At 34.6% G+C, this 24632-nt stretch overlaps 1 protein-coding gene across 3 annotated transcripts in view; it reads right to left on the minus strand.

Annotated features, from left to right (window-relative positions):
• Positions 1-1567: 1567 nt before the first annotated feature.
• Positions 1568-24632, minus strand: part of DNAJB14 (DnaJ heat shock protein family (Hsp40) member B14) — a 54834-nt gene continuing 31769 nt past the window's right edge. For 2 of the 3 annotated variants that reach the window (XM_017852363.1, XM_017852365.1), the window contains 5 exons: positions 13814-13999; positions 11639-11733; positions 10718-10827; positions 9005-9177; positions 1568-6422 (listed from right to left, as the gene is read on the minus strand). In XM_017852363.1, coding sequence (XP_017707852.1) covers positions 6298-6422; positions 9005-9177; positions 10718-10827; positions 11639-11733; positions 13814-13999 — 689 coding nt within the window. In that variant the 3' untranslated portion in view covers positions 1568-6297. The other variant, XM_017852364.1, reaches the window with a different exon arrangement.

Here is a 24632-nt window from a genome sequence, read left to right on the forward strand (position 1 = left end):
TAGGTTCTTGTGACTTCCCCACGGGTGCTCTTTACTCAAGGCCTTATCTAGATTGAATGGGGAGGAGCCATGGGTTTTCTGGAGCACTTCAAGCGTCTACTTTTAACATGCAGACACTGGATTACGGGTACTTTCTATGTTCCCTTTTACATCAGAATTTAATTTTAAAATAGTAAAGATCTCATGTAATAAATCTTGGGGGGGGTGGGGTGTCTGCTCTGTTGAACAGTACATGTTCTTCATCCTCTGATGTTTTTGTCTTTTTGATATCTTCATTTCTATCCATGCTTTTTGCCTGAGTTATTGTGCGCTTCTTTTTTGTGCCTTTGTATTGTCTTTCGTGTCTCAACAGTTTTGTTTTCTGCTACTAATGTGTCGGCGGAAAACCTTGGCGGGTCGCGGGTGATGACGCCGGATAGTGCTGAAATCCAGCACTTTGGAGTCTGAGGCGGACGTATCTTTGAGCCCAGGATACACAGCCAGCCTGGCAAGATGAACCCCATCTTTCTTCTTCTACTACCTACTACTACCACCACCACCACCACCAACAACAACAACAACAACAATAAAGAATTAGCCGAACGTGGCGTGCTCCCTCACTCGGGAGGCTGAGGCAGGAGGATTCCTTCAGCCCAGGGTTTGAGGCTGCATTGAGTGGTGATCGCCCCACTGAACTCCAGCTTGAGTGACACAGCGAGATGCTCAAAAGAAAAGCTTCTTTAGAAATCACATCCTCTTTCAGCTACCACCCTGTTTTTCCTCTACTCCCTTTCATAGCCAAATTTTCAGAAAATTTTAGCCTGGTTTTTAATTGCTGCTTGCATGTCACAAATCTAATCAGAGTTCTATTGATTCTACCTCCTATCTTTGAAAACTAGTCACCCATCTGTATTTCTACCCTAGTGCAAGCCATGATCATCTCTCTCTTGACAATAACCTATTCTTCTTACATTCTGTTTTGCCCTCCAGTCTCCACAGAGCAACAAAAATGATGTTCTAAAAACCCAAATCGGATCATTTAACTCCTTTCTTGAAAATCAACTTTATTGACTTAGGATAAAGTTCAATATCAGCATCATGGTTTATATATCGTTCTTATGGGGATCTGGCCCCTATCTTAATTCTCTCACCTACCCTGGATTCCTTATGCTATGATCATACAAGTTTGTTTCCACTTTCATAAAGATTTATCACTTTACCAACTTAGCACATTCTATTTCTCTAGCATACCTTAATCCTACTAATCTCTTCTTTTGATTTCAGCTTAAACTCACTCTCAGAGAAGCCTTTCCTGACCCTCACTGAATAGTTTCGGCCTTCTAGATAAATGCTTTCATTGTGCCCTGTAATTTTCTTTGTAGAATTTATCATAATTATAATTATTTACTTGATATTTATTTTCTTTGCTAGATGGAAACTCTAAGGTTTTTGTCTTTCTTATTCAATGATTAATTCCCAGCACCCAGCTCACTGCCTGGGATATAGCAAGCATTGATACACTTGTTGCATAGTTGAATGAATGAAAGAGTGGCCATATTAAGAGCATAAAACATGATAAAAACAAACATTTTACAGTGAGAACAGACCTTTTTATTAATATATTGAGATAAACTACAGAGACTGAAAGACAAAAATTCATTTCATTCAGAACATTCATTAAAAATCAAATGCATTTACTTTGCGTTCTCACAGAAAATTTTAAGTCTGATATAACATTAAATATTTTACAAATCAGACATTTCATTTTAAAATCTAATTTATAATCCTGAATGCATTATAGACAAAGTAAGCTCTCCCTTTATTTCATTTATCTTATACGATTTCCATTTATAATATCAAACCTTAAAAATTACCCTGCAGCGTTTAAAAAAGTAAATGGAAAGAAAGTCTTATGCAGCAATCCAAAAACCAAAACCAGAAATTGGCAAGAAGCATTTCTTAATACAGATAAACTGCAAAATATCATTTATTTGTGTTTCTTTCTTCTCACTGGTTTAATCATCCTATTCAAAATAATTCTTTTTGAAACTAATAATTACAATACTCCAATGTCACTGAAAATCTCTATGATTTTAATTGTGTACTTAAATGGCAAAGTAGAATATCAGATTGAAATGTACAGTCTTGTGCTGAAGTGAATGAAGCTTGCCATGCCAGGTGTCATCTGCTATGCAGTTACAAGACATCTTGGCAATTAGTCATCCCAGTTTTTACTAACTTACTAAACAAGGACATTTCAAGAAATACTTCTTAACCCTATATATTTCCAGATGGCTGGATATAGAAAGATATAATTATGTTTGAAGCATGGACCTTATAATAGGAATCTCTGCATTAAAATATGAAAAAGAACAACAGAAAGAATTCACACCAATGAAATTGTGTTGACTGATTTTCAAAGTTAGAAATAAAAATATCCACTGCTAATGGAAGCCCTGCACTGTGCAAACATAGTGTGGTATATATTAAACAATCACACATTTGAGGTATTAGCTGGAAAAAATATATATATACACCTGTACATAGACACATCCACAGAATATTCACAAATCTATTGGCCCCAACACCAGCAGATAGTCATATTAAATAAAAAAAATCACACACCAACAGGAAAAAGTTACACATAGGGAACTTACAAAAAATGTGGTGCTATAATCCTTAATATAAGGAGTATGTTTTGAATTAATGTTTTGAGGAAAAGTGTTTCCATTTATATGAAAGTTATCTATTTAATAGTAATACAACCAAAAAGGAAGCTGAATTCTAGGACTGTTTTGCCTGCCAAATTATTGAAGGGATGAGCAAGAATTCCTTGAAAAGCCTCATTCTATTCTTTTTCTTTGTTACTAGAAATTAGAATTTAAAATGTTGGAAATTATTGCCAGATTACTTTCTTTTCATTGGTTTATAGGGAATTTTATGGATTTTAACTAGGCAATAGTCCAATGTGGTCAACAGACATGGTTTTTCAGCTGTTGAATGAAAATTAAAATATGTATTGTTGACTTTCATTAGTTTTTCTGTTCAGATAAGAAAAAAGATTATGAATTCCCTTTCAGTTTGCTTCACTCAGTATGAAGATAGCTAGTAGTAATAGGATAGTACTGAACCCAAGCTTCACATGGGGAAGCTCAACAAAGGTACAAATTCTCCTCTTTTAACCATTTGGTCCTTGGACATAAAACTTGCTTAACTGGCAAGATGGCTCACTTGGTCCTCAAGCCAACATCAAGAAATATTTAGCTGTCTTAACACAGGTGGGAGTTTTTTTTTTTAATGAAATACATAAGAATCCATTAAGTAACATCAGCATGTCATATGTGTTAAATAGCTTCATTTAAAAATATTACAGATCAACAGAAGGGAAATAAAAAACTTAATCATTTTTCTCAGTAACTACTTTACAAACTAGTGTAATTAAAGATTTAACTGGAAGAAAAATTAAGCATAAAAGTATAATTAAAGTAAAAAGCTGGTATTCCACATTCCCGTTCCTATGAACACCTGAGCTGACACAAAAGCTGAGTAGTTTAATGCACTGGCATATATATGCCTTAAGGACTGTACTTTTCTCTACCAAATCTTTGTAAATCATAAACAAGCATGTAATGATTATGAAACAAATATTCAGGCGTTCAAATGTAATCTGTTTACAAAATATATTCACTTATTAGATGAATCCAACTTGACATTTTTCATTGTTGAGAATTCAGTTCACATTTAATCAAACTACATTCTGAAATTTACATATGACTAAATGACTAGCACCAGTCTATTTGGGAACTAAGGAATCAAAAGAAGAGGAGAAAGGTACTATTTTCATTTCCCCCAAACCCTCACAAGGACAATAATGTTTCTGTGTATATGCATTGGTGTATTTGTGTGTGTTTATGTAAAAAGGGGTAAAAATGTAAAGCATTAATAAATATAACTGCTGCTAAACTGTTAGAATACCAGTTAGAAGAGCTAATAAAGCAATATTTAAAGATTGAGGACTTTTAGGTGGTCATTAGAATGAGCCAATGAAATTGCAAAGTTCATGTAGTTAAAATAAGATGGCAAAATGTTGGGATTTTATTATAAAAAAGCAGCAAACATGAAAATCTTTTATCTCAAGATATCTAAACTCTTCTTACTTTGTATGATTAACTCCAAATTATAAGACACTTGTTGAGCTTTTACAACATGATATAGATGATATTAAGGACTGAATCTTTACTTGCATATTTCATATGTGGCTTAAATTGTCAGGCACTCAGTCTGTCATTTCTCACTGCAGAAAATTTTATCAAACACATTTTCCCTAGCATTTTATGAAATTTAATGGAATGCAGCAATGCAACTGAAATATAATACCGTCCAAAAGCCATGTATGACTTTATAATATATACTTTATGGTATCACTTAACTTTGTATAATAACTTCACCTATCTCCTTAAAGCTGGGATTAAGGAAAAAAGAATCAGTCAACAAGAAGGTAAGTTCACAGAATTATCAGCCATAATAGTGTAAATTTGCCATTAAAATTAGAAAAATAGACGAAATATTTTTCATTCAAGTTTTCATAAATTTTCTGATACATATGAATTTTCAAAGTTAATTAAAATGCTATGAACTTAGTTTTTTAAAAAAACTACAGGCTCAACAAAATATTTAAAATTGTATTTTCTCTTAAGCACTGTGTTTTTTTTTTTTTAAGGTAACATTTCTAAGAGCAAGTTGGTTAAGCTGTCTAGTTTTCCTATGACAGTATGTTGTTTAGTTTAACCTACTAATTCAATCAGGCATTTCTATTGATTCACTTGGAAAAGGGGATACAACAGAACATTTTTAAGAGATCATTTTAGCAGTTTTATTCAACAGATGCCATAAATTAACTACATTCAGAAAAAAAATTTAAACAAAGAACAAAGCCACCCTATCTAGCATTCTCTCACTCACAAAGAAGTACCAAAGATATGTTTATGTTCCATTAACCAAGTATGAAGCAAAATCATTAAAATATTACAACTGCTAACCACAGAAGACTAGAAATCAAATAGTTTCATATCCAGTATACAGGCACCAAAAACTTCAATTTCCGGTGTTTTTTTTTTTTCTAATTCATATTATGGATTTACTTACAAGGAGCTTATTCCTATAGGATTAATACAATTACTCAATGGTGAATAGACTTTAGCTCAGAATTTTTAAAGGATGATTTGCTTTAAGTTACTATTCCACCTGCTGCTCTATTTCTGCTCACACTTGCATATGGCCCAACAGATCATGCTCTGATCAGGTAAGTATACTGTAATCTACTTATATGTTTAGGAGTTGGCATAGGGTTAAAAGGCACAAAGCTATATTTTAGTACTCATTTTTCTTATTATTTGTAGGAGAACTTCTTTGGATCCTGCTTAAATGATCACCAAGAAACTGCAAATTCCTATGGGGGAAAATGTGAGTCCTCTTCATAAATTTTAGCAGTCTTCAAGGACATATACATCAAAATTTGGTGGCCTTTTACGTATTGGAATTGTAAATGACATAACTGCACTTTACTGTTCAACACCCTTTTAGTTTAATATTTATAGCCATTTCCTCATATTTTCTTTAAAATCTATCAGTATAGCATTTCATTTCTATGCATGTATATGTATAGTAATTCATAAAACTAAATAGCAAACTGATATTCTACACCAGTTCATTTATCTCAATATATATTTTGGAATATAACGGCAATATTAAAAATATCAATTCCCTCTAAGCTGATAATACTATAAGATTTTACACAAAGTTAAAGTTTTTTCTTTTTGGAAAAGTTTCATTGTTTAAAGTTCACATATTTGACACCTTGATAAGGAAAATGTAAATGTGTCATATAACATTCCATCAATTTAAACTGAAGTGTATCATGGAGCTAAACACTAAAGGAATTTAAATAAAAAAGCAGTGACCTGTATGTACACAAAATGATCATTCCATAAATATTTACATGACAAGGGAAAAAATGGAGAATCACTAAAACTGGAAATTGCTACAGGTGTGATAATCCTTTCTCAAGACATTTTAGTTAGGAATCATGTAAGCTTTTAAAATGAAAATAATTGTAGAAGCGTAACTAAAATATTCCATTTTAGTTTTCAACTACTATTTAAAGGAGCCAGTAGGTCATAAACAGTCCAAGATTTCAGGAACCACCTATGCAGTTTAGTTTTCAGTATCAAATCTTTTTCTTCATCTCTCATGATGAAACTAAACTTACTTACAGAAAAAATAAAGAGTACGCTAAAAGGTATAAATAAAAATTCCAGTTCATCCTCCTTTATAAAGACTGGTAAGCCGCTCTAATTCTTTACAGTTATCCATGCTCAAGGCATCTGCCTTCCTTCGGAGTCGATCATCACGGTACACTTTTGCTGCATACTGCATATCTGTTTCTGTTAAGAAAGAAAAATATTTTGCTAATTGAATAAAATTTTTGTCACCTAGTTGCTTAAGCTCAAGTGATGCTTTACAGGAGCCCTTCGATATATTTTGATTAACTGACTTAAAAAAATGCAAGTACAACTCCTAAAAGCCATTTTAGTAGGAAAAAAATTTTTTAATGAAAACTTTATCTGAAGTCTAGCAGGTAAACAAACACAGAAAATAAATAAGGATAGAATCCTGTCAATTCATGTTGGAATCCTTTCTCTCTACTCCTGTTCCCCAGTGGATTAAAACTACTCCTCTGAAGCATCATCTTGGCCTCTTTTCCTAAAATATTATATGCTTTTCAATACTGCCAGTGGTTGTTTTGCTGTGGCCTTCTGTTAAGATTTCAGATTATCCCAAGACTTAAGTATTTAATACAAAATTTTAAATCTTATTCTGAGTTTACTTAAATTAAAAAATACATATAATAATGTTACTGAAGGAACACAGATTTAAAAAATGCTTGTTATATGATCATAATATTGCTATTCAGCAAATAAGTACTTCTGAGGCTTCCTTCAGTGTGTAGACAGCACAGCTACTAATGATATACAGACTACAAATCAAAATTCTTCAAGGAGTATTCCTTGTTTTTTCCTGTTACTCTCAATCATTTCACTGTTTATTAATACCTGTAAAGACTAGGAGCACTTAAAGAAGATTTAACAAAAAAAGAAATCAGTTACTTTCTGGAACACAATGGTCAAAGTAGAAGACATCTGGTTTATATGGATTAGTCAAGATCACATTAAAAATATACTCACAGTTAAGAGAGCATTCCATTTGTAAAAATCTCCAGATATAATCTTTACTAAATCAACAACTAGGATTAACAACTCAATCAATATTATACTATGCCTTTTATTTACACATAATGCACTTATATCTATTTATAGATGATTCTTCCTAAAGGAGAAATTTGAGACTTAGAAAAACCAAAGTTCACACTGCTAACAAATGGCAGAGTCTAGATTCCAATCCAACTCTCCAATGCCTAGCCTAATATTCTTTCCATCATTTAAAGTACTGCTTGGGCTGGATAATTTTTTTGTTGTGGGGGGCCTGTCCTGTGCATTGTAGGATGTTTAGCAGCATCCCTGACCTTAACCCGCTAGATGCCAGTAGCAATCCCTTTCCATTCCCATCCCATGATGACACACAAAACTATCTCCAGACATTACCAAACATCTCTAGAGATGGGTAGGGTGGAGGGAGGGTGGCAACTCATTCCCAGCTGAAAACCTAAAAGTCACTAGTCTAATGTAACCTTCTCCACACTGAAGACAGACTGATTTCACAAACTCATTGAGTTAGAAGTCAAGGAGGTCACATCTCTAACTGCCACTATATAGAGGAAAAAACCAAGACCAGAGAGGTTAAGGACTCTCTTGGAAGTTACATTTTATCAACTCTTCCCTAGCAAGGGGGAGATGATGATAATCACTGACATTTTCTGAGCATTTACTATGTGTGAAGTATTTTATTGCCTGATTTAATTTTCACAACAAACCCCATAAAGCTGGTTATTTCTGAGAAGACTTTGGAGCACAGGGCCTGGATTCTAGAGACAAATTGTCTGGTTTTGAATCACAAACAACCTCTATGACCTTGGGCCAGTTAGTAATCTCTCTTTGCTTCAGTTTCTTCATGTGTAAAATGAGTATAATAACCTCACAGGGTTGTTGTGGAGATTAAATGAATTAATACTTATAACATGCTTGGGACAGTGACTGAAACAGTAGGCATTATATAAATGATAGCTATTATTTCCTCCGCCCACTCATCATCACCCATTTTACACGAAATAAACTCATAGAGGTTACAATTCGTCAGCTAAAAATTTCAGAGCTAGGATTCAACTTTACTCTGTTTAATTCCAAAGTCAGTTCTCCTTACACTACACTATATGGTCTACATTATTATTCATAACAATGGTCACAAAAACAAGAACCACAACACTCAGTTCACGTGCAACTTCTCAGCAGATTCTTATGGTCAATCTTTATAGATGGAACTGTTCCTTAAATTAAGAAAACTGAGGCTGGAAAAGCCTAAGCAAATTAAGTGTTCCGAAGAGCCTCTCTGTGAACAAAGTAAAGAAAAATGAAATGTCAACAAAACTCATTGTACATTAAATTCTAAATACTAAAGCTAAATTAACAAAGTTTCAAACTTAACCCTGAAAACAGGATGCATCTTAAAACTGATGACATAGTTTATCTGCCAGGATTTTTTTTCTTTCTTGGTGGTACATAAAAGAATGATGTGTCTTACGATGGATATTATCAATACAATAAAATTTGGTATTACTTATTCAACCAAATATTTATTGATAACAATACACAAGTACCATTTATTAAGTCCTTACTATGTGTCAATTCCTGTGTTAGGCCACATGTATATAAAATATATGATCTCATTTAAGTACTGTGCTCCAATTACATGCCAGGGAATTCCAGAACATTCCTTGAATAGGGAAATCTACATTAATCAGTTCCAAAGACTGTGAATAAGTTTTAAAATGTTAAACCCATGACAAACTTACTTTGTTGTCTTTCTTTCCAGCAATTATTTCGAATATTAGTCACATAGTCTTCTTCCACACTCTTTTCTACCTTTTGTAATAACATTCCTTTATATTCATTTTTAAAGTCCTTGTTGACATAATAAACAACACCCAAGTTTTCTGTCTGCATTTTAATAGTTTGCCCTGTTCCACTGTAAAAGAGATGCAGCATCATTATTTTAATTAAAATTGGACGTTCCAATATGCTACTATAAACCAAGCAGACAAAAACAATGAACAATCATTGAAAAGTTAATATTGGTAATACAGGTTGAGCATCCCTAATCCAAAAATCTGAAATCCAAAATGCTCTAAAACTAAGACTTTCTGAGCATCGACAAGATGGCACAAGTGAAAAATTCCAAAGCTGACCTCATATGATGGGTCACCTTTTAATCAAAACACAGCACCATAGGTGGAAACTAAAAGCCTGTAGTTGTTTGTTGTTGCTATTATTTAACAGCTAACACAGGTATTCTGGTGATGCTACTATGCTGGTTAGTTAACCCTGAACACATCATTTTTTCACTGTTAAATATTTATATGTGAATTAGAGTAAGAAAATGGTTGCTTATCAGTAGCATATAAATTCAGAGTCAGGAATGATGCCAAACAACCACAGGTTGTCCACATGGGTGGCTGACATTGTGATACCTTTGCTTTCTGATAGTTCAATGTATACAAACTTTGTTTCATGTACAAAGTTACTAAAAATATTGTATAAAATTACCTTCAAGCTATGTGTATAGAGTATATATAAAACATAAATTTCATTTTTAGACTTGGGTACCATTCTCAAGACATCTGATAAAATATATGCAAATATTACAAAATCTGAAAAAATCCAAAATCCAAAACACTTCTGGTCCCAAGCATTTTGGATAGGAAATACTCAACCTGTAATTTATTTACGTTGTCAAATTGCCCAAAACAATGATTTCATGTCACAAAAAGTAACCACACTTTTAAATATACTATGCTTTTATAAAGTTATCTCAATTTTCATTAATAAAATCTTATTTGGAATAAAGTAATTCTTATTTTAGACCAATGTGATTGTAATACTGTAAAATCACTGCCAATATGATTTTATTATTTTTTCTTTATCTGCTTTTATTTGTTCATGCTGCTGTAACAGCGAATATGATGTTATAGTTTCCTTTTTGTTCACTGTATTGAAGTTGTCTAGAATGGATGCTGTATTAAATTTCCTTTATGTCCAGACCTCTTATATATAAAGTATATGGTGAAAAAAAACACCATATAAAAGTAATATTTGCTTTTATTTAATCAATATTTTGCAAAATGAAGAGTAAAGTTATTTTCCCCTTAATGATATAAAACTATGTAAGATCAATCATTGCTCTTTTTGTCTTTAAAGTAGTTTTGTCCTTTAGAGTATTTTTTGCCTTTAATGGCAACACATTACCTACCACATTAAATTGTTATCAAGTTCAAATATAGCATTTCTGTCCTTATCCACAGTGGGAAAATAGAAATATAAATTAACAACATAAGACAAATTTATTACTTAAAGTAACTAATTTAAAAATTAGATAGAAATTTAAAATCTCGTACACTTGCAGTAACAGATTTGGCACTTCAAAGTTTACACAAGCACAAGCTCTTTAAAGGAAGCTAGGTCAGAAATAGCAACAATTTATTTTTGTAAAACTTCACTTAGCTACTTACGATCTGGGATATAAAGAATAAGGAGGATTAGAGACCATCAATTGGCTTAATAATGACACGAGGATCAATACAATTATGGGCATCAGCTGGATAAACACAGAAAAACCTCCCTATAAAAAATCATCAAAGAATAACAAATTGTAATATAACTGTAGTTGTTAATAATCCAACAGCTGTCATACATTTTGAAGCAGAAAGAGCATTTGAGATCATGTAGTTCAGTGCTTTCAAATCTGCTAACAATACCAATGGGGTGATTCTTAAATATAACTGCCCAGGCACATCACCAGGAGATTCTGATTTTTAAAACACTGATAAAATTTGATTTCATTTTATAGATGAGGAAGTCCTCATTTCTTTCTCTCCTTCTTTCCCGACTCCCTCCCCCGACACACAGAGAGACTCTATCAATATGCTGCAGGCTGTAAAACTATGTTTTACCTTGGATTTGAGGGTAGAAGATGGGAGCTGATGAGTGGCAAAGCTGGGGGCCAGGCCTTTTAATTTCTAGTCTAGTGCTCTTTCCATTTACCTTTCCACTTCATGTAATTAAATTGCTATAGGCAATTAGGTATAACTGCATTAGAACAAGGAAAGTTACCTCCAGTTCAAGTTTTTCAGTATTCTAAATTCTTCAGGGCCAACAATAACAAGTTGCCTTCACAACATGCACAGTGCAGGTGTACCTTCATTAGAATCATAGAATAACAAATCTAAAGGGGTCACACTATCCAACCACCCAGGGGTGACCTCTCCTCCTATTCCTACAATATCCCTAAGGATTTTCTAGTCTCTACCAAACACCTCTAGTAAGAGAAAAACTCATTATTTCCTACAACAACTTGCCCTCTTTCCAGACAACTCTAATTGCTTTTCCTGAGCTGAAATTTGGCATTTTATGATTTCTAGTCATAAACATACATCTCCTCTTTCCTCTTCTCTTTCATGTCCACTATGTCGATGCTGATGTTGTTGGCTATAACCAGCTCTTCCATTTGAAAAAGAATGTACACTACCTAAAAGATTAAAAGCAAGGTTAAATTAGAGAGAGCATTTGTGATCAGAAAAGTATATTTTCTTTCACATTTTTCTTTAATTATTAAAAATTAGTAAAATAATGCATGTTTATTTTCAGTAATAATACTTATTGCCCTCTCCTCTTGTAAGTGAAGGGTGGATAGAAATAGGAATGATTCTTCCCAATCTGCTTCCTTTACAGGTAGAAGTTCCTTCTTTATGAAAACTTGACTAAGAGTTTCTCTACACACATAGAGGTTTTATAAACCTCTTTTGTTTATGACTAGTTGTTTTATAAATGTTGGATTATTACTTTGAAACTTTGCTTTTGCATTTATCAATGAATCATAAACATCTCTAGAAATCAAAAGATAGTATTCAAATTCATTGTTTAAAAATAGCTCTATAATATATCTTGGTATAGATGGACCACAATTTATTCAAACATTCTCTTGCTGATAAACATTCAAGTTGTTTTCATATAAGATGAGCAATCAGAAATGGCTACCATTGACAAATTATGTTAAAACTAGCAAAATAACTGCAAATCAAATATCAGAAGAAAATTTACTATTGCCTGAAAGATTTCTGATTGTTCCTAGTATATTTCCAGTCAAAATTACTAGTTTTAATAATTTTTCTGTAATTATATATTCTAACATGTCAAAACACAGGTTATATTTTCAGTCATTAATTTGCATTTATATATCCTCTTTCCTTCAAGGATGCTTTGCAAAACGTCCTATCAATGACCACAACCTTGCCGGGCATGGTGGCTCCCCTCTGTAATCCCAGCACAGGATTTGGGAGGCTAAGGTGGGAGGATCGCTTGAGGCCAGGAGTTCAAGACCAGCCTGGACAACTCAGCAAGACCCTATCTCTACAAAAGTTTTTAAAAACTTAGTCAGACATGGTGGTACATGCCTGTAGTCAGCAGCTTGGGAGGCTGAGGTGGGAGGATTGGTGGAACCTAGGATTTTGAGGCTGCACTGAACTATGATCATCCCAGTGTATTCCAGCCTAGGCAACAGAGCAAGACCCTGTTTCTATTAAAAAATAGAAAGAAATGACCACAACCTTTCTCAATAATATTCAGAGAGGGCCACCAGGTCCAATTACATTGCTACATTCATGAAGATTCTCCTAATGTTGAATGGGATTTACTTCAGCACCTGAAGTAAATTTTGTAAACAGGACTAAAGCTATAATTTTAAGAACCTTAGAGGAGCTATATTCAAGGAAAATAGATTTCCACACTAACAACTCACAGTACAGTAAGTCCGCACTTAATGTCATCCAGAGGTCCTTGGAAACTGCAACTTCAAGTAAACATGATGTACTATATGCCTTAGCAATTTAACTCTTGTTTATATCAATTAGCCTGTGGTAAAATTAGTTGTTATACAGAACATTGTTTCACTTACAGTCACAGTTTCCAAAAACCTTATGTTAAGTGACCACTTACTGTAAATGTAAGTGGAATTTAATACTATTTATGTTGGTAGTATAAAATCTATTTAGTGATATCACTACAGTATTTCACTTTGATAGTCTAGTTAAAGTTAGCTATTTCTATTTTAATGTAACTTTAAAAATCCACTTACTTTGAATATAACCTATGAATCAGACTTTCTACTGTTTAAATGGAAAGAGATGAGTACCTCTACATAAATCCAAATTAGTCAACTATAATATTATTGATAAAATACGTACAAAGATTTCTAGAGAAGCAATGTCAAATAGTCATCTGGGTTTAAGAAAACCATTCATAATGGTAATAGTACTTACCTAAGACACAAACATTACATTTCATGCTTACATTCCCTTTCAGCTTTATATAAAATACAGAATAGCTGTACTCTTCATTTTTTTTTAATTAAAATATGTTCTAAGAAAAAGGCAGGCTATTGTAAAAGTAATAACCCTAACATTTTTCTCCTGCTTTCATGAAAAACCATCACAGGATCATAACACTACAAGAAATGTAGGAGAAAAGATAGATACATCTCTAAATAATGTAACTGGAGATAAGACTCTGTAGCTTCATAAAATATAGTATCTATAATTACATTAAAATACCTGAAGGAAATCCACCCCCAAAAAATATATTAAACAAGTCTTCTGGAGTTATATCAGCTTCACAACCTCTATGGAAATTAAATCTGCCATTGTTTTGGTGGTTACATGCTTGTTCTTCATTGCCTGTGAGGTCATACTGTTTTCGCTTTTCTGGATTACTTAAAACAGCATAAGCATTTCCAATCTCTGAAAAGAAATGAGTAAAAGTTGGTAAGCAAAGTTTTATATTATAAAAGTCTACCCCACATAAAAACTAATGTCATGCTGGAAAAAAAAAAGAGACTACCTGAAACTAATCCAGAAAATTGTTAAAAATAAGTTCTTTTAAAGATATACATTGTGTGCAATTACACATATTATCTCTCAATACAACTTTTTATACCAAACGGACAAGTCTCTCTACTGCCTTGAAAACAAAGGAATATCCATCTTCCTTTTTTAAAATTGTGCTCCATCTCCTAAAATCCTGCCTCTTAAGCCATTCTTCAAGTGGTTTAAACAAATAACAATAGCAGTACCTAAGAACTGCCAGGCTCTGCACCCAATACCTTATTACATTGTCCATTATTATCCCCACTTTACAAATGAGGGCCCTGAAATTCAAGAACTCAAATTCTTCTTAGCACAATAAGTACACTCTATGCAGCCTATACCAAAAATCTTTTTTTGTACCCTGGAGCCTGAATGAGCTATTCTTTCATTCTATCATCCCGCACAACTTATCCCCTAAAACAGTAAACTCAGCCAGGGACTGTGTTTATGTTTTCATGGCCATATCCTTAAGGTCCAGCATAAAGTCTGAATTAGTTTTTAAATAAATACAGACAGTCCTCAGTTTTTCTGTTTCACTTTGCTACCTTCATAACATTTATTTATAAAAAATAATTCTATTTCCCATCTCACAGTCCCAAATCCAAGAGGTAATGGTACACTGGTTACCAATATTTACTTAAAACAGCATAAACATTTCCAGTCTCTGAAAAAGAAATGAGTAAAAGTTGGCAAGCAAAGTTTTTATATTATAAAAGTATGCCTCACACAAAACTAATGTCATGCTGAAAAAAAAGACTACCTGAAACTAATCCAGAAAATTGTTAAAATTTACAAATTTACCAACCAATTTACAAGTTGTAATGCTTTGAATCTAAAACTAGGAACTACCCTATTCTTATTATTCTTACACTTCTAATAATCACTTCATAAATACATCTTGCTTCTTAAACTAGATTTTAAGCCTCTTGCAATACAGAATATTTTAAAAATAGTTTTTAGATCCCATGTGGTGGCTGCCATAGATACTGTACAAGCAAACAGATGCTCATTAGGTAGTTGTTTTTGGATGATTACACATTATACTGAAATTAATTGTATACAATATTCCGGATATTTTCTTCCAATTGAGCTTCTTAAAACTGGGATTCAGAGATTGCTTTCAGGTGGTAGTGTACCCTGTTGTATGAAAAATTAGGTGGATGGTCCATCTATTTGAGGAAATACTTTCTTCAAATTCTCAAAGAATCTGTGACTCAGAAATGTAGCCATCATTTATGAATTATTTCAAAGGGAAAGCACAGTCAAAGATCCAAACAATGTACTTACAAACAACACCAAGGTATTAACTCATACCTAAAAAAAGAAGCATTATCTATCAGTCTCCTAAAATTGTAGTTTTAGTAACAATATCAATTTTAGGATTTAACATCTATAAACTAAAAGGACTATCCCGTGTTATGTAACAATGCTACTTTAACAGTTTTAATACTTTAAAACTATTAATATATAGGCAACGTAATTCTATTTTAAGGCTTCCTTTTTTAGAAAAAATAATTTCTAAACATTAAGATATAATCTAAAATTGTACACATAAGACAATTTATATATTGTGGCCAGAATAATTTTCTATTCATTTACTTTGTGCTATACCCATATAATCAAGATTTTTTGCAGTTCCTTATCATCTAAATAATTATATCCAAAATTTATTTTGGTATTCAAAAGTTTTACAAAATGCATTTCTACCTCATTTTCACTTATCTGACCAAAAGGTACCTTCCACTTCATTTATTTTTCTTTAAACTTTTAATACACAGATCCGCTATACCTTTTGCCTAATTTTTCCCAATAGTAATATTTTGCAAAATTATCTTACAATATCACAAACAGGATATTGATACTGATATAGTCAGGATAGAGAACATTTCTAATACCACCCTCATGCTGATCTTTCATAACCACATCCAACTCCTCCTCCTTCCCTTCCCAACCCCTGACAACCATTCATCTATTCTCCATTTTGACAGTTTTGTCATTTCAAGAATATTGTATTAATGAAATAACACAGTACATAAATGGGATTATATTATATGATATATAAATGGAATGAAACCTTTTGGGATTGGCTTTGTAAATCATAATACTCTGGAGATCCAGGTTGTCCTATTTGCCAACAGTTCATTTCTTTTTATTAGTGAGTAGTAGTCCATGGTTAAGGATCTACCACTGTTTGTTTAACCATTTACCACTGAATAACATCTAGTTTTCTCTAGTTTTGGCTATTACAAATAAAATTGCTATATACATTCATGTACAGGATTATGTGTAAACATAAATCTTCATTTCTCTGGAATAAATCCCCAGGAGTGCATTGTTGGGTTGTATAGTAGCTGCATATATTTTTGAGAAACTGCCCAACTGTTGTGCAGAATGGCTGTGTCATTACGTATCCCATCAACAATGAGTGATCCATTCTCTGCATCCATACCAGCATTTGGTATTGTCATTATTTTTCAGTCTAGCCATTCTGATAAATGTGTAGTGATGTCCCATTTTGGTTTTACTTTGCGTTTCTCTAATGACTAATGAATGACAGTGAAAATCTTTCACTGTGCTTATCTGCCCTCATGTATATCATCTTCAATGGAATATCTCTTCATTTTCTTGACCATTCTAATTGGATTGTCTGTTATTTTACTTTTGAGTGTTGGGAGTTCTTTATGTTTAATATATTCAAGATACCTGTCCTTTGTCAAATATGTGCCTGGCAAATCTTTTTTCCCATCCTGGAACATCTTTTAATCCTCGTAATAGGGCAGAGCAAACTTTAAAAATCTTAAAGTACAACTTAACAACTTTTCCTTTTATGTACTGTGCTTTTGGGGTTAAGTCTTAAAAAATCATTGCCTCGCCCTAGATCCTAAAGATTTGCTCCCATGATTGTTGATTAAAGTGTTATGTTTTATATTTACATTCATGATCTATTTTGAGTTCATTTTGTGTATAAGGGATGATACTTTTCGTCGGGGTTAATTTTTTGGCCTATGGGTGTCCAATTGCCTCAAAATCAACTGTTGAAAAGGCTGTCTTTCCTCCATCGAATTGCTTTTGCATCTTTGTCAAAAACCAGTTGGCTATATTAGTATCAGTCTGTTTCTGGGTTTCCTATCTCTTTCTATTGATCTATGTGTATATTTCTCTGCCAATACCACACAGTTTTGTTTACTATTGATATAGTAAATCCTGAAATCAGGAACACTGATTACTCCAACTACATTCTTTTAATAAAAATAAATGTTTTTAAATATTCAGGTTCTTACTTCCCCTCATATGAATTTTAGAATAAAACTTGTTTCTATCTACAAAACAAATGCTGCTAGGATTTTGACAGGAATTGTGTTAAACCTGTATTTCAATTTGTGATGACTTGACATCTTTTTTTTTTTTTTGAGACAGAGTTTTGCTTTTGTTGCCCAGGCTGGAGTGCAATGGCACGATCTTGGCTCACTGCAACCTCCGCCTCCCAGGTTCAAGTGATTCTCCTACCTCAGCCTCCTGAGTAGCTGGACTTACATGTGCCACTACGCCTGGCTAATTCTGTACTTTTAGTAGAGACGGGGTATCTCCATGTTGGTCAGGCTGGTCTAGAACTCCCGATCTCAGGTGATCTGCCTGCCTCGGCCTCCCAAAGTGCTGGGATTACAGGTGTGAGCCACTGCGCCCGGCTGACTTGACATCTTTACTGTGTTGAATCTTCCCATCCATGAACATGATATTTCAGTCCATTTATTTAGCTATTTTCTGATTTCTTTAATCAATATTATATAGCTTTCAGTATATAAATTTGATACAAGTTTTATTAAATTTACATCTAAGTATTTTTTTGTATGTATGGTTGTAAATGCTAATGTATTATTAATTTTAGTGTCTAAATGTTCATTGCTAGTAAATAGAAATGCAATTAATTTTTTGTATATTTATATTGTATCCTGCAATCTTACGGGATTCACTTTGTAGTTACAGTTTTTTTCTGTAGATTCCTTGGATTTCTACATAGATAATCATGTCATTTGCATATAAGTACAGTTTTAGCTCTTCTTTTCCAACCTGTATGCCTTTTATTTCCTTTTTCTCTCTTTAACACAGTGGTTACTACTTCCTGCACTTTGTCAAATAAGAGTGGTAAAGAGACATTCTTGCTTTATTCTTGATCATAAGGGAAAAGCATTCAGTCTTTCACCATTTACTGTTAGCTTACAGCAGTTCTGTAGTTGCTCTTCATCAAGTTGAGGCAGTTCCCTTCTATTGCTATTTTTTCTGACAGTTTTTATCATGAATGGGTGGTGAAATGTATCAAATGCTTTCATTCCACTGATTAATATAATCGTGGGATTATTTTCCTTTAGTCTATTAATGTGGTGGATTACACTTATTGATCTTCAAATAGTGAATTGAGTTTGCTACCTTGAAATAAACTTCTATTGTTTGGGGTATATTATTCTTTTTATATACTGCAAAATTCTGGTATTTTGTTAAGGACGTTTGGGTTTATTACACAAAGTATACTGGTCTGTAATTTTGTTTTGTTTTGTTTTTTTGTAATGTCTTTGGTTTTGATATAAGCAAGGTAAAACATTTCTTAACATTAACTGGAAAATGTCTCTTCCTCTTCTATTTTCTGGAAGAGATTATGTAGAATTAGTTTTAATTCTTCCTTAAAAAGTTTGATAGACTTCTTCAATAAGAGGATCTGAAGGCCGGGCATGGTGGCTCACGCCTGTAATCCCAGCACTCTGGGAGGCCGAGGCGGGTGGATCACGAGGTCAGGAGATCGAGACCATCCTGACTATGATCGAGACCATCAAGACCATGGTGAAACCCCATCTCTACTAAAAAAATACAAAAAATTAGCTGGGTGTGGTGGCGGGCACCTGTAGTCCCAGCCTCTTGGGAGGCTGAGACAGGAGAATGGTGTGAACCCAGGAACCAGAGTTTGCAGTGAGCCGAGATCGCGCCACAGCACTCCAGCCTGGGCGACAGAGCAAGACTCCGTCTCAAAAAAAACAAAACAAAACAAAACAAAAAAAAAAAACAAGGGGATCTGAGCCTGGATATTTCTTTTTTGGGAATTTTGTAATTACAACTTTAATTCACTGAACAGTTCTGTCTTAGTCCATTTTGTGTTGCTATAGAAGAATACCTGAGACTAGCTTACGGTTCTATAGGCTGAGAAGTTTGTGGGCATGGCCTTGGCTTCTGGTGAGGGCTTTTGTGCTACATCACATGGTGGAGAAAATCAAAGCGGAAGCAGACAGGTGCAAAGAGGGGAAACCCTGAGGGGTGTCCTGGCTTTATAACAACCCACTCACTCAGGAAATAATCAATTCCTGCGAGAACTAATCTAGCCTCAAAAGAGCAAGAACTTACTACTGTGAGAACAGCACCAAGACATTCATGAGGGGTCTGCCCCCATAACAAAAGCACTTCCCACTAGGCTACACCCCCCAACACTGCCACATTGGGGATCAAATTTCAATATACCCAAACCACAGCAATTTCTATAGGGCTATTCACATTACCTATATCAGACTGAGTTGTGATCATTTGTATTTTTCAACTAATTGAACCATCTTATCTAATTTGTAAACTTATGTGTATGGAATTGTTCATAGTATTCTTATTATCCTTTTGATGTCTGCAGTGATATCCTTGTCTCTGACACCATTTCTGACAATGGTCATTTCTGTCTTCTCTCTTTTTTTGGTCAGTCTTTCAATTTTATTGATTTTTTTCAGAGAACCAGCTCTGTTTCATTGATATTCACTATTGCTACTCTTTTCAATTGTGCTGATTTCTACTCTTATAATTTCCTTCTTTTGCTTGCTTTGAGTTTATTTTGCTATTCTTTTTCTAGATTTGTAAGGTAGAAGCATAGATAACTGATTTGAGACTGTTCCTCTTTTCTAACATGTGCATTTCATGTTACAAGTTTCCTCTCAGCATTCCTTTAGCTGGTCTTCTCAAATTTTGATTGTTGTATTTTCATTTTTAGTTATATATATATATACACACACACACACACACACACACACACACATATATATTTTTTGAGATGGAGTCTTGCTCTGTTGCCCAGGTTGGAGTGCAGTGGCGCAATCTCGGCTCACTGTGAGCTCTGCCTCCCGGGTTCACGCCATTCTTCTGCTTCAGCCTCCCGAGTAGCTGGGACCACAGGTGCCCACCACCACACCTGGCTTTTTGTATTTTTGGTAGAGACAGGGTTTCACCGTGTTAGCCAGAATGGTCTCGATCTCCTGACCTTGTGATCCACCCGCCTCGGCCTCCCAAAGTGCTGGGATTACAGGCATGAGCCACCGCGCCCAGCCAAGTTAGTTCAATATTATTTTTTAAAATTTGTTTTGATATTTCCTGTTTGACCCATGAATACTTTAGAAGTATGTTGTTCAGTTTCCAAGGATTGGACGTTTTCCTATTACCTTTGTGTTACTGATTTCCACTTTGATTCCATTGTGGTTGGTGAACATACTTGTATAATTTCAGTATTTTAAATTAGTGGAGGTTTATCTTATGACTCAGGATATGGTCTATCTTCCTGTGTGTTCTGTGGGCACTTGAAAAGAATTTGCAGTCCGCTGTTGTTGAGCGGCATGTATAAATGTTGATTAAATCTTGTTGGGTGATGGTGGTGTTTAGTTCTTCTATATTCTTGTTGATTTTCTATCTAATTGTTCTATCAATTATGAGAGAGAGGTATCAGAGTCTCCAACTATAACTGTGACTTTGTCTATTTCTTCCTCCAGTTCTATTAGTTTTTGCTTTACATATTTTGCAGCTGTCTTTCGGTGCATATACATTTATGTCTTAAAGGACTGACTCTTTTATCATATACATGTTCATAATGTACTACTCTGGTAATTTTTTTTACCCTAAAGCCTACTTGCTCTAATATTAATATAGCAACTCCTGTTTTCTTTTGATTAATATTTGCATGATATAGTTTTTCAATCTTATTTTTATTCTGGATATAGTGTTATCAAATAATTTTCTTGTAGACAACATACAGCAAAATCATGTTTTGTTTTTAAAACAAGGTCTTGCTCTGTTACCCCAGCTGGAGTGCAGTGGCACAATCACAGGTCACTGCAGCCTCAACCCCCCAGGCTCAAGTGATTCTCCTGCCTCAGCCTCCTAAGTAGCTAGGATAACAGACACGTGCTACCAAATCCAGCTAATTTTTAAATTTTTTGTAGAGATAGGGGTCTCACCGTTGGCTAGGTTGATCTTGAACTCATGGGCTCAACTGATCCTCCCACCTTCACCTCCCAAAGTGCTAGGAATATATAGGCGTGAGCCACTTCACCTAGTGAAATCATGCTTTTAAAATGCATTATACCAAAAGACTTTTAATTGGCATAGACAGGTCACTTACATGTAATGTAATTACTGATAAGTTAGGGTTTAAGCCTGCCATTTTATTTTTTATTTTCTGTCCTTTCATTCCTGTTTTCTTTTTCCTGACAACCTGTGAGTTAGTTACTTGAACATTTTTTAGAATTCCATTTTGACTTATCTATAGTCTGTTCTAAGTATATATCTTTGTATAACTTTTTAGTGGTTGCTCTAGGTATTATATATACATTATATACACATAATGTATATGTATTATATATACATAATATATACATAATTTATAATCCTCTGGTGTCATCATTTTGTTAGTTTGAATTAAGTACAGAATCCTTACCTCCCTTTACTTCCCTTTATCTTCCCCCATTTAAAACGTAATTGCCAGCTAGGCGCGGTGGTTCATTCCTGTAATCCCAGTACTTTGGGAGGCTGAGGCGGGTGGATCATGGGATCCAGAGATCGAGACCATCCTGGTCAACATGGTGAAACCCCGTCTCTACTAAAAATACAAAAAAATTAGCTGGATGTGGTGGCGCATGCCTGTAATCCTAGCTACTCAGGAGGCTGAGGCAGGAAAATCGCTTGAACCCGGGAGACGGAGGTTGTAGTGAGCAGAGATTGTGCCACTGCACTCCAGCCTGGGTGACAGAGAGAGACTGCATCTCAAAAAAAAAAAACAATTGCCTTATATATTTTCTTTACCTACATCTAAAACCTTATCAATGTTGTAATTTTTGCTTCAAATATCAAACAAACTCAAGAGAAGCAAAAGTATACTGTATTTAACCATATTTTTGCTTACCATGTGTCTTAGTCCATTCAGATTGCTATAACAAAATATCATAAATTGGATATTTTATAACCAAATCTGTTTCTCACAGCTACAGAGGCTGAGGCTTAGATCAAGACACTGGCAGACTCAGTGTCTTGGTGAGGGTCTGCTTTCTGGTTCACAAATGGTTCCTTCTAACTCTGTCTTCACAAGGTGGAATCCCACCTCCCAAACGCCTCACCTCCTAATACCATCACATTTGTGACTAGGTTTCAACATACAAACTTTGGGGCACCACAAATAATCCCAGAGTACCGTGTTCTTTCTTTCCTCTTGATATTTCAAGATTCTTTCTTTTATTGTGTCGTTTTGTTTAAAGAACTTCCTTTAGCTATTCTCTTAGGTTGTATTTGCTCTTGACAAATTTTCTCATTTTTCCTTCATCTGACAAATGTCTGGATTTCCCCTTCATTCCTGAAAGATATTTTTGCTGAGTATAGGATTCTAGGTTGACAGTTCCTTTTCCTTCAGCACTTGAAATATGTGCCACTTCTTTCTAGCCTCTGTGGTTTCTGATGTGAAATCTGTTGTCACTTAAATTGCTTTTCCCCTTAGAGGTAAGGCGTCATTTCTCTTTTGCTGTTTTCAAGCCGTTGTCTATAGTTTTCAAAAGTTTGACAATGATGTGTCTTGGTGTGGCTTTCTTTGGGTTTATCAGTTTGGGGTTCATTAACTGGAATCTATAGGCTTCTATCTTTTGCCAAATTTGGGAAGTTTTCAACCTTTAATTTTCTCAGTACCTTTTCAGCTCTACCTTCTTTCTCCCTTTCTTCTAGGACACTAATCACCTAAATATTAGATCTTGTGCTATAGTCCCACCAGTCTCTGAGGCTATGTCCTTTTTCATTTGAGCTTATTTTCTATGTTCAAATTGGATAACATCTATTTTTCTATTTTCTAGCTCACCAGTTATTTCCTCTATCTGTCCATTCTGCTGTTTATTCCACTTATTGATAGTTTTTATTTTTGAGTTGTAAAATTTCTGTTTTGTTCTTTATACTTTAACAGCTTTGCTCAGACTTTTTATTGCTTTGCAGAGATTCTTTTGTTTTAAGCTTATTTGTAGTTGCTCATTGAAACATTTATATGACGACCCATTGAAACATTTATATGATCATAAACATTCTATAGTTTTGAGATATTCCTGGTTCTTAGACTGACAAGTAATTTTCAACTGAAACTTCGTAATATGGGGTATTATCTTCTGAGAGTCTGGATCTTATTTACATATTTTGTTTTTATTGTATTCCTCTGACTCCACTTCAGCAGAGAAGGGGGAATATCATCTCATTGTTCCTAAGTGGGAATGGAAGTCCGGGTTTTTTCCCTTGGCCTCTGAAGACACTCAAGGGGAAGGGTCCCATTGGATAGATACAGAAGCTCCCTTATGGAAACATCAAACCTCCACTTATATCTCCCTGCCTAGGAGGAGACGAGATGCTTCATTACTGTTCTCCATTTAACTTCACTGACACCATAAGGAAATGACTTTGTTACCTCTGGGTGGTGATTAAAGTCCTGACTGTACATTAGGCTACCTCTGATACTACCCCAGCAGGGAGAATGAGCACCCTTTCACTGCCAGGTGGAGGTGAAAGTCCACATGATCCCCACTGACATTGTGAGGGAAGCCTTTCTTACTACCCAGCATAAATGAAAGTCTAAGCTATCTAGTTAACCTTCTCTGTTACCATCCCAGAAGGGAGCTTAGAGCATCTCATTACAGCATAGAGGGGGTGGTAGTCTAGGCTCTCTACTCAGCCTTTGCTAGTGTGGGTCAGGGTGGGGCAACAATTTTTCCTGTGGTGTCTGCAGTAGAGTGGCTACTGTTTTTCTGTCTTTCTAGGCTATCCCTTTCCTGATCATTTGGCTAGATAAGGCAGGCTTTTCTTGGGGTTTTTCTGTCTATACTTACTGGTGTTTTTGTGTTACCTACTCCTCCAGCATCTAATCTGGGATATATATGGGGCAAAAAAAGAATACGTAGGCCAGGCACGGTGGCTCACGCTGGTAATCCCAGCACTTTGGGAGGCTGAGGTGGGTGCATCACAAGGTCAGGAGTTCAAGACCAGCCTGGCCAAGATGGTGAAAACCCCATCTCTACTAAAAATACAAAAAAAATTAGCCAAGTGTGGTAGCAGGCGCCTGTAATCCCAGCTACTCAAAAAGCTGAGGCAGAGAATTGCTTGAAGCCAAGAGGCAGAGGTTGCAGTAAGCCGAGACTGTGTCACTGCATTCCAGCCTGGGCAACACAGCAAGACTGTCAAAAAAAAAAAAAAAAAAAAA

This window comes from Rhinopithecus bieti, unplaced genomic scaffold (genome assembly GCF_001698545.2).
Source record: "Rhinopithecus bieti isolate Rb0 unplaced genomic scaffold, ASM169854v2 scaffold_34317, whole genome shotgun sequence".
NCBI classification, from domain to species: Eukaryota; Metazoa; Chordata; class Mammalia; order Primates; family Cercopithecidae; genus Rhinopithecus; species Rhinopithecus bieti.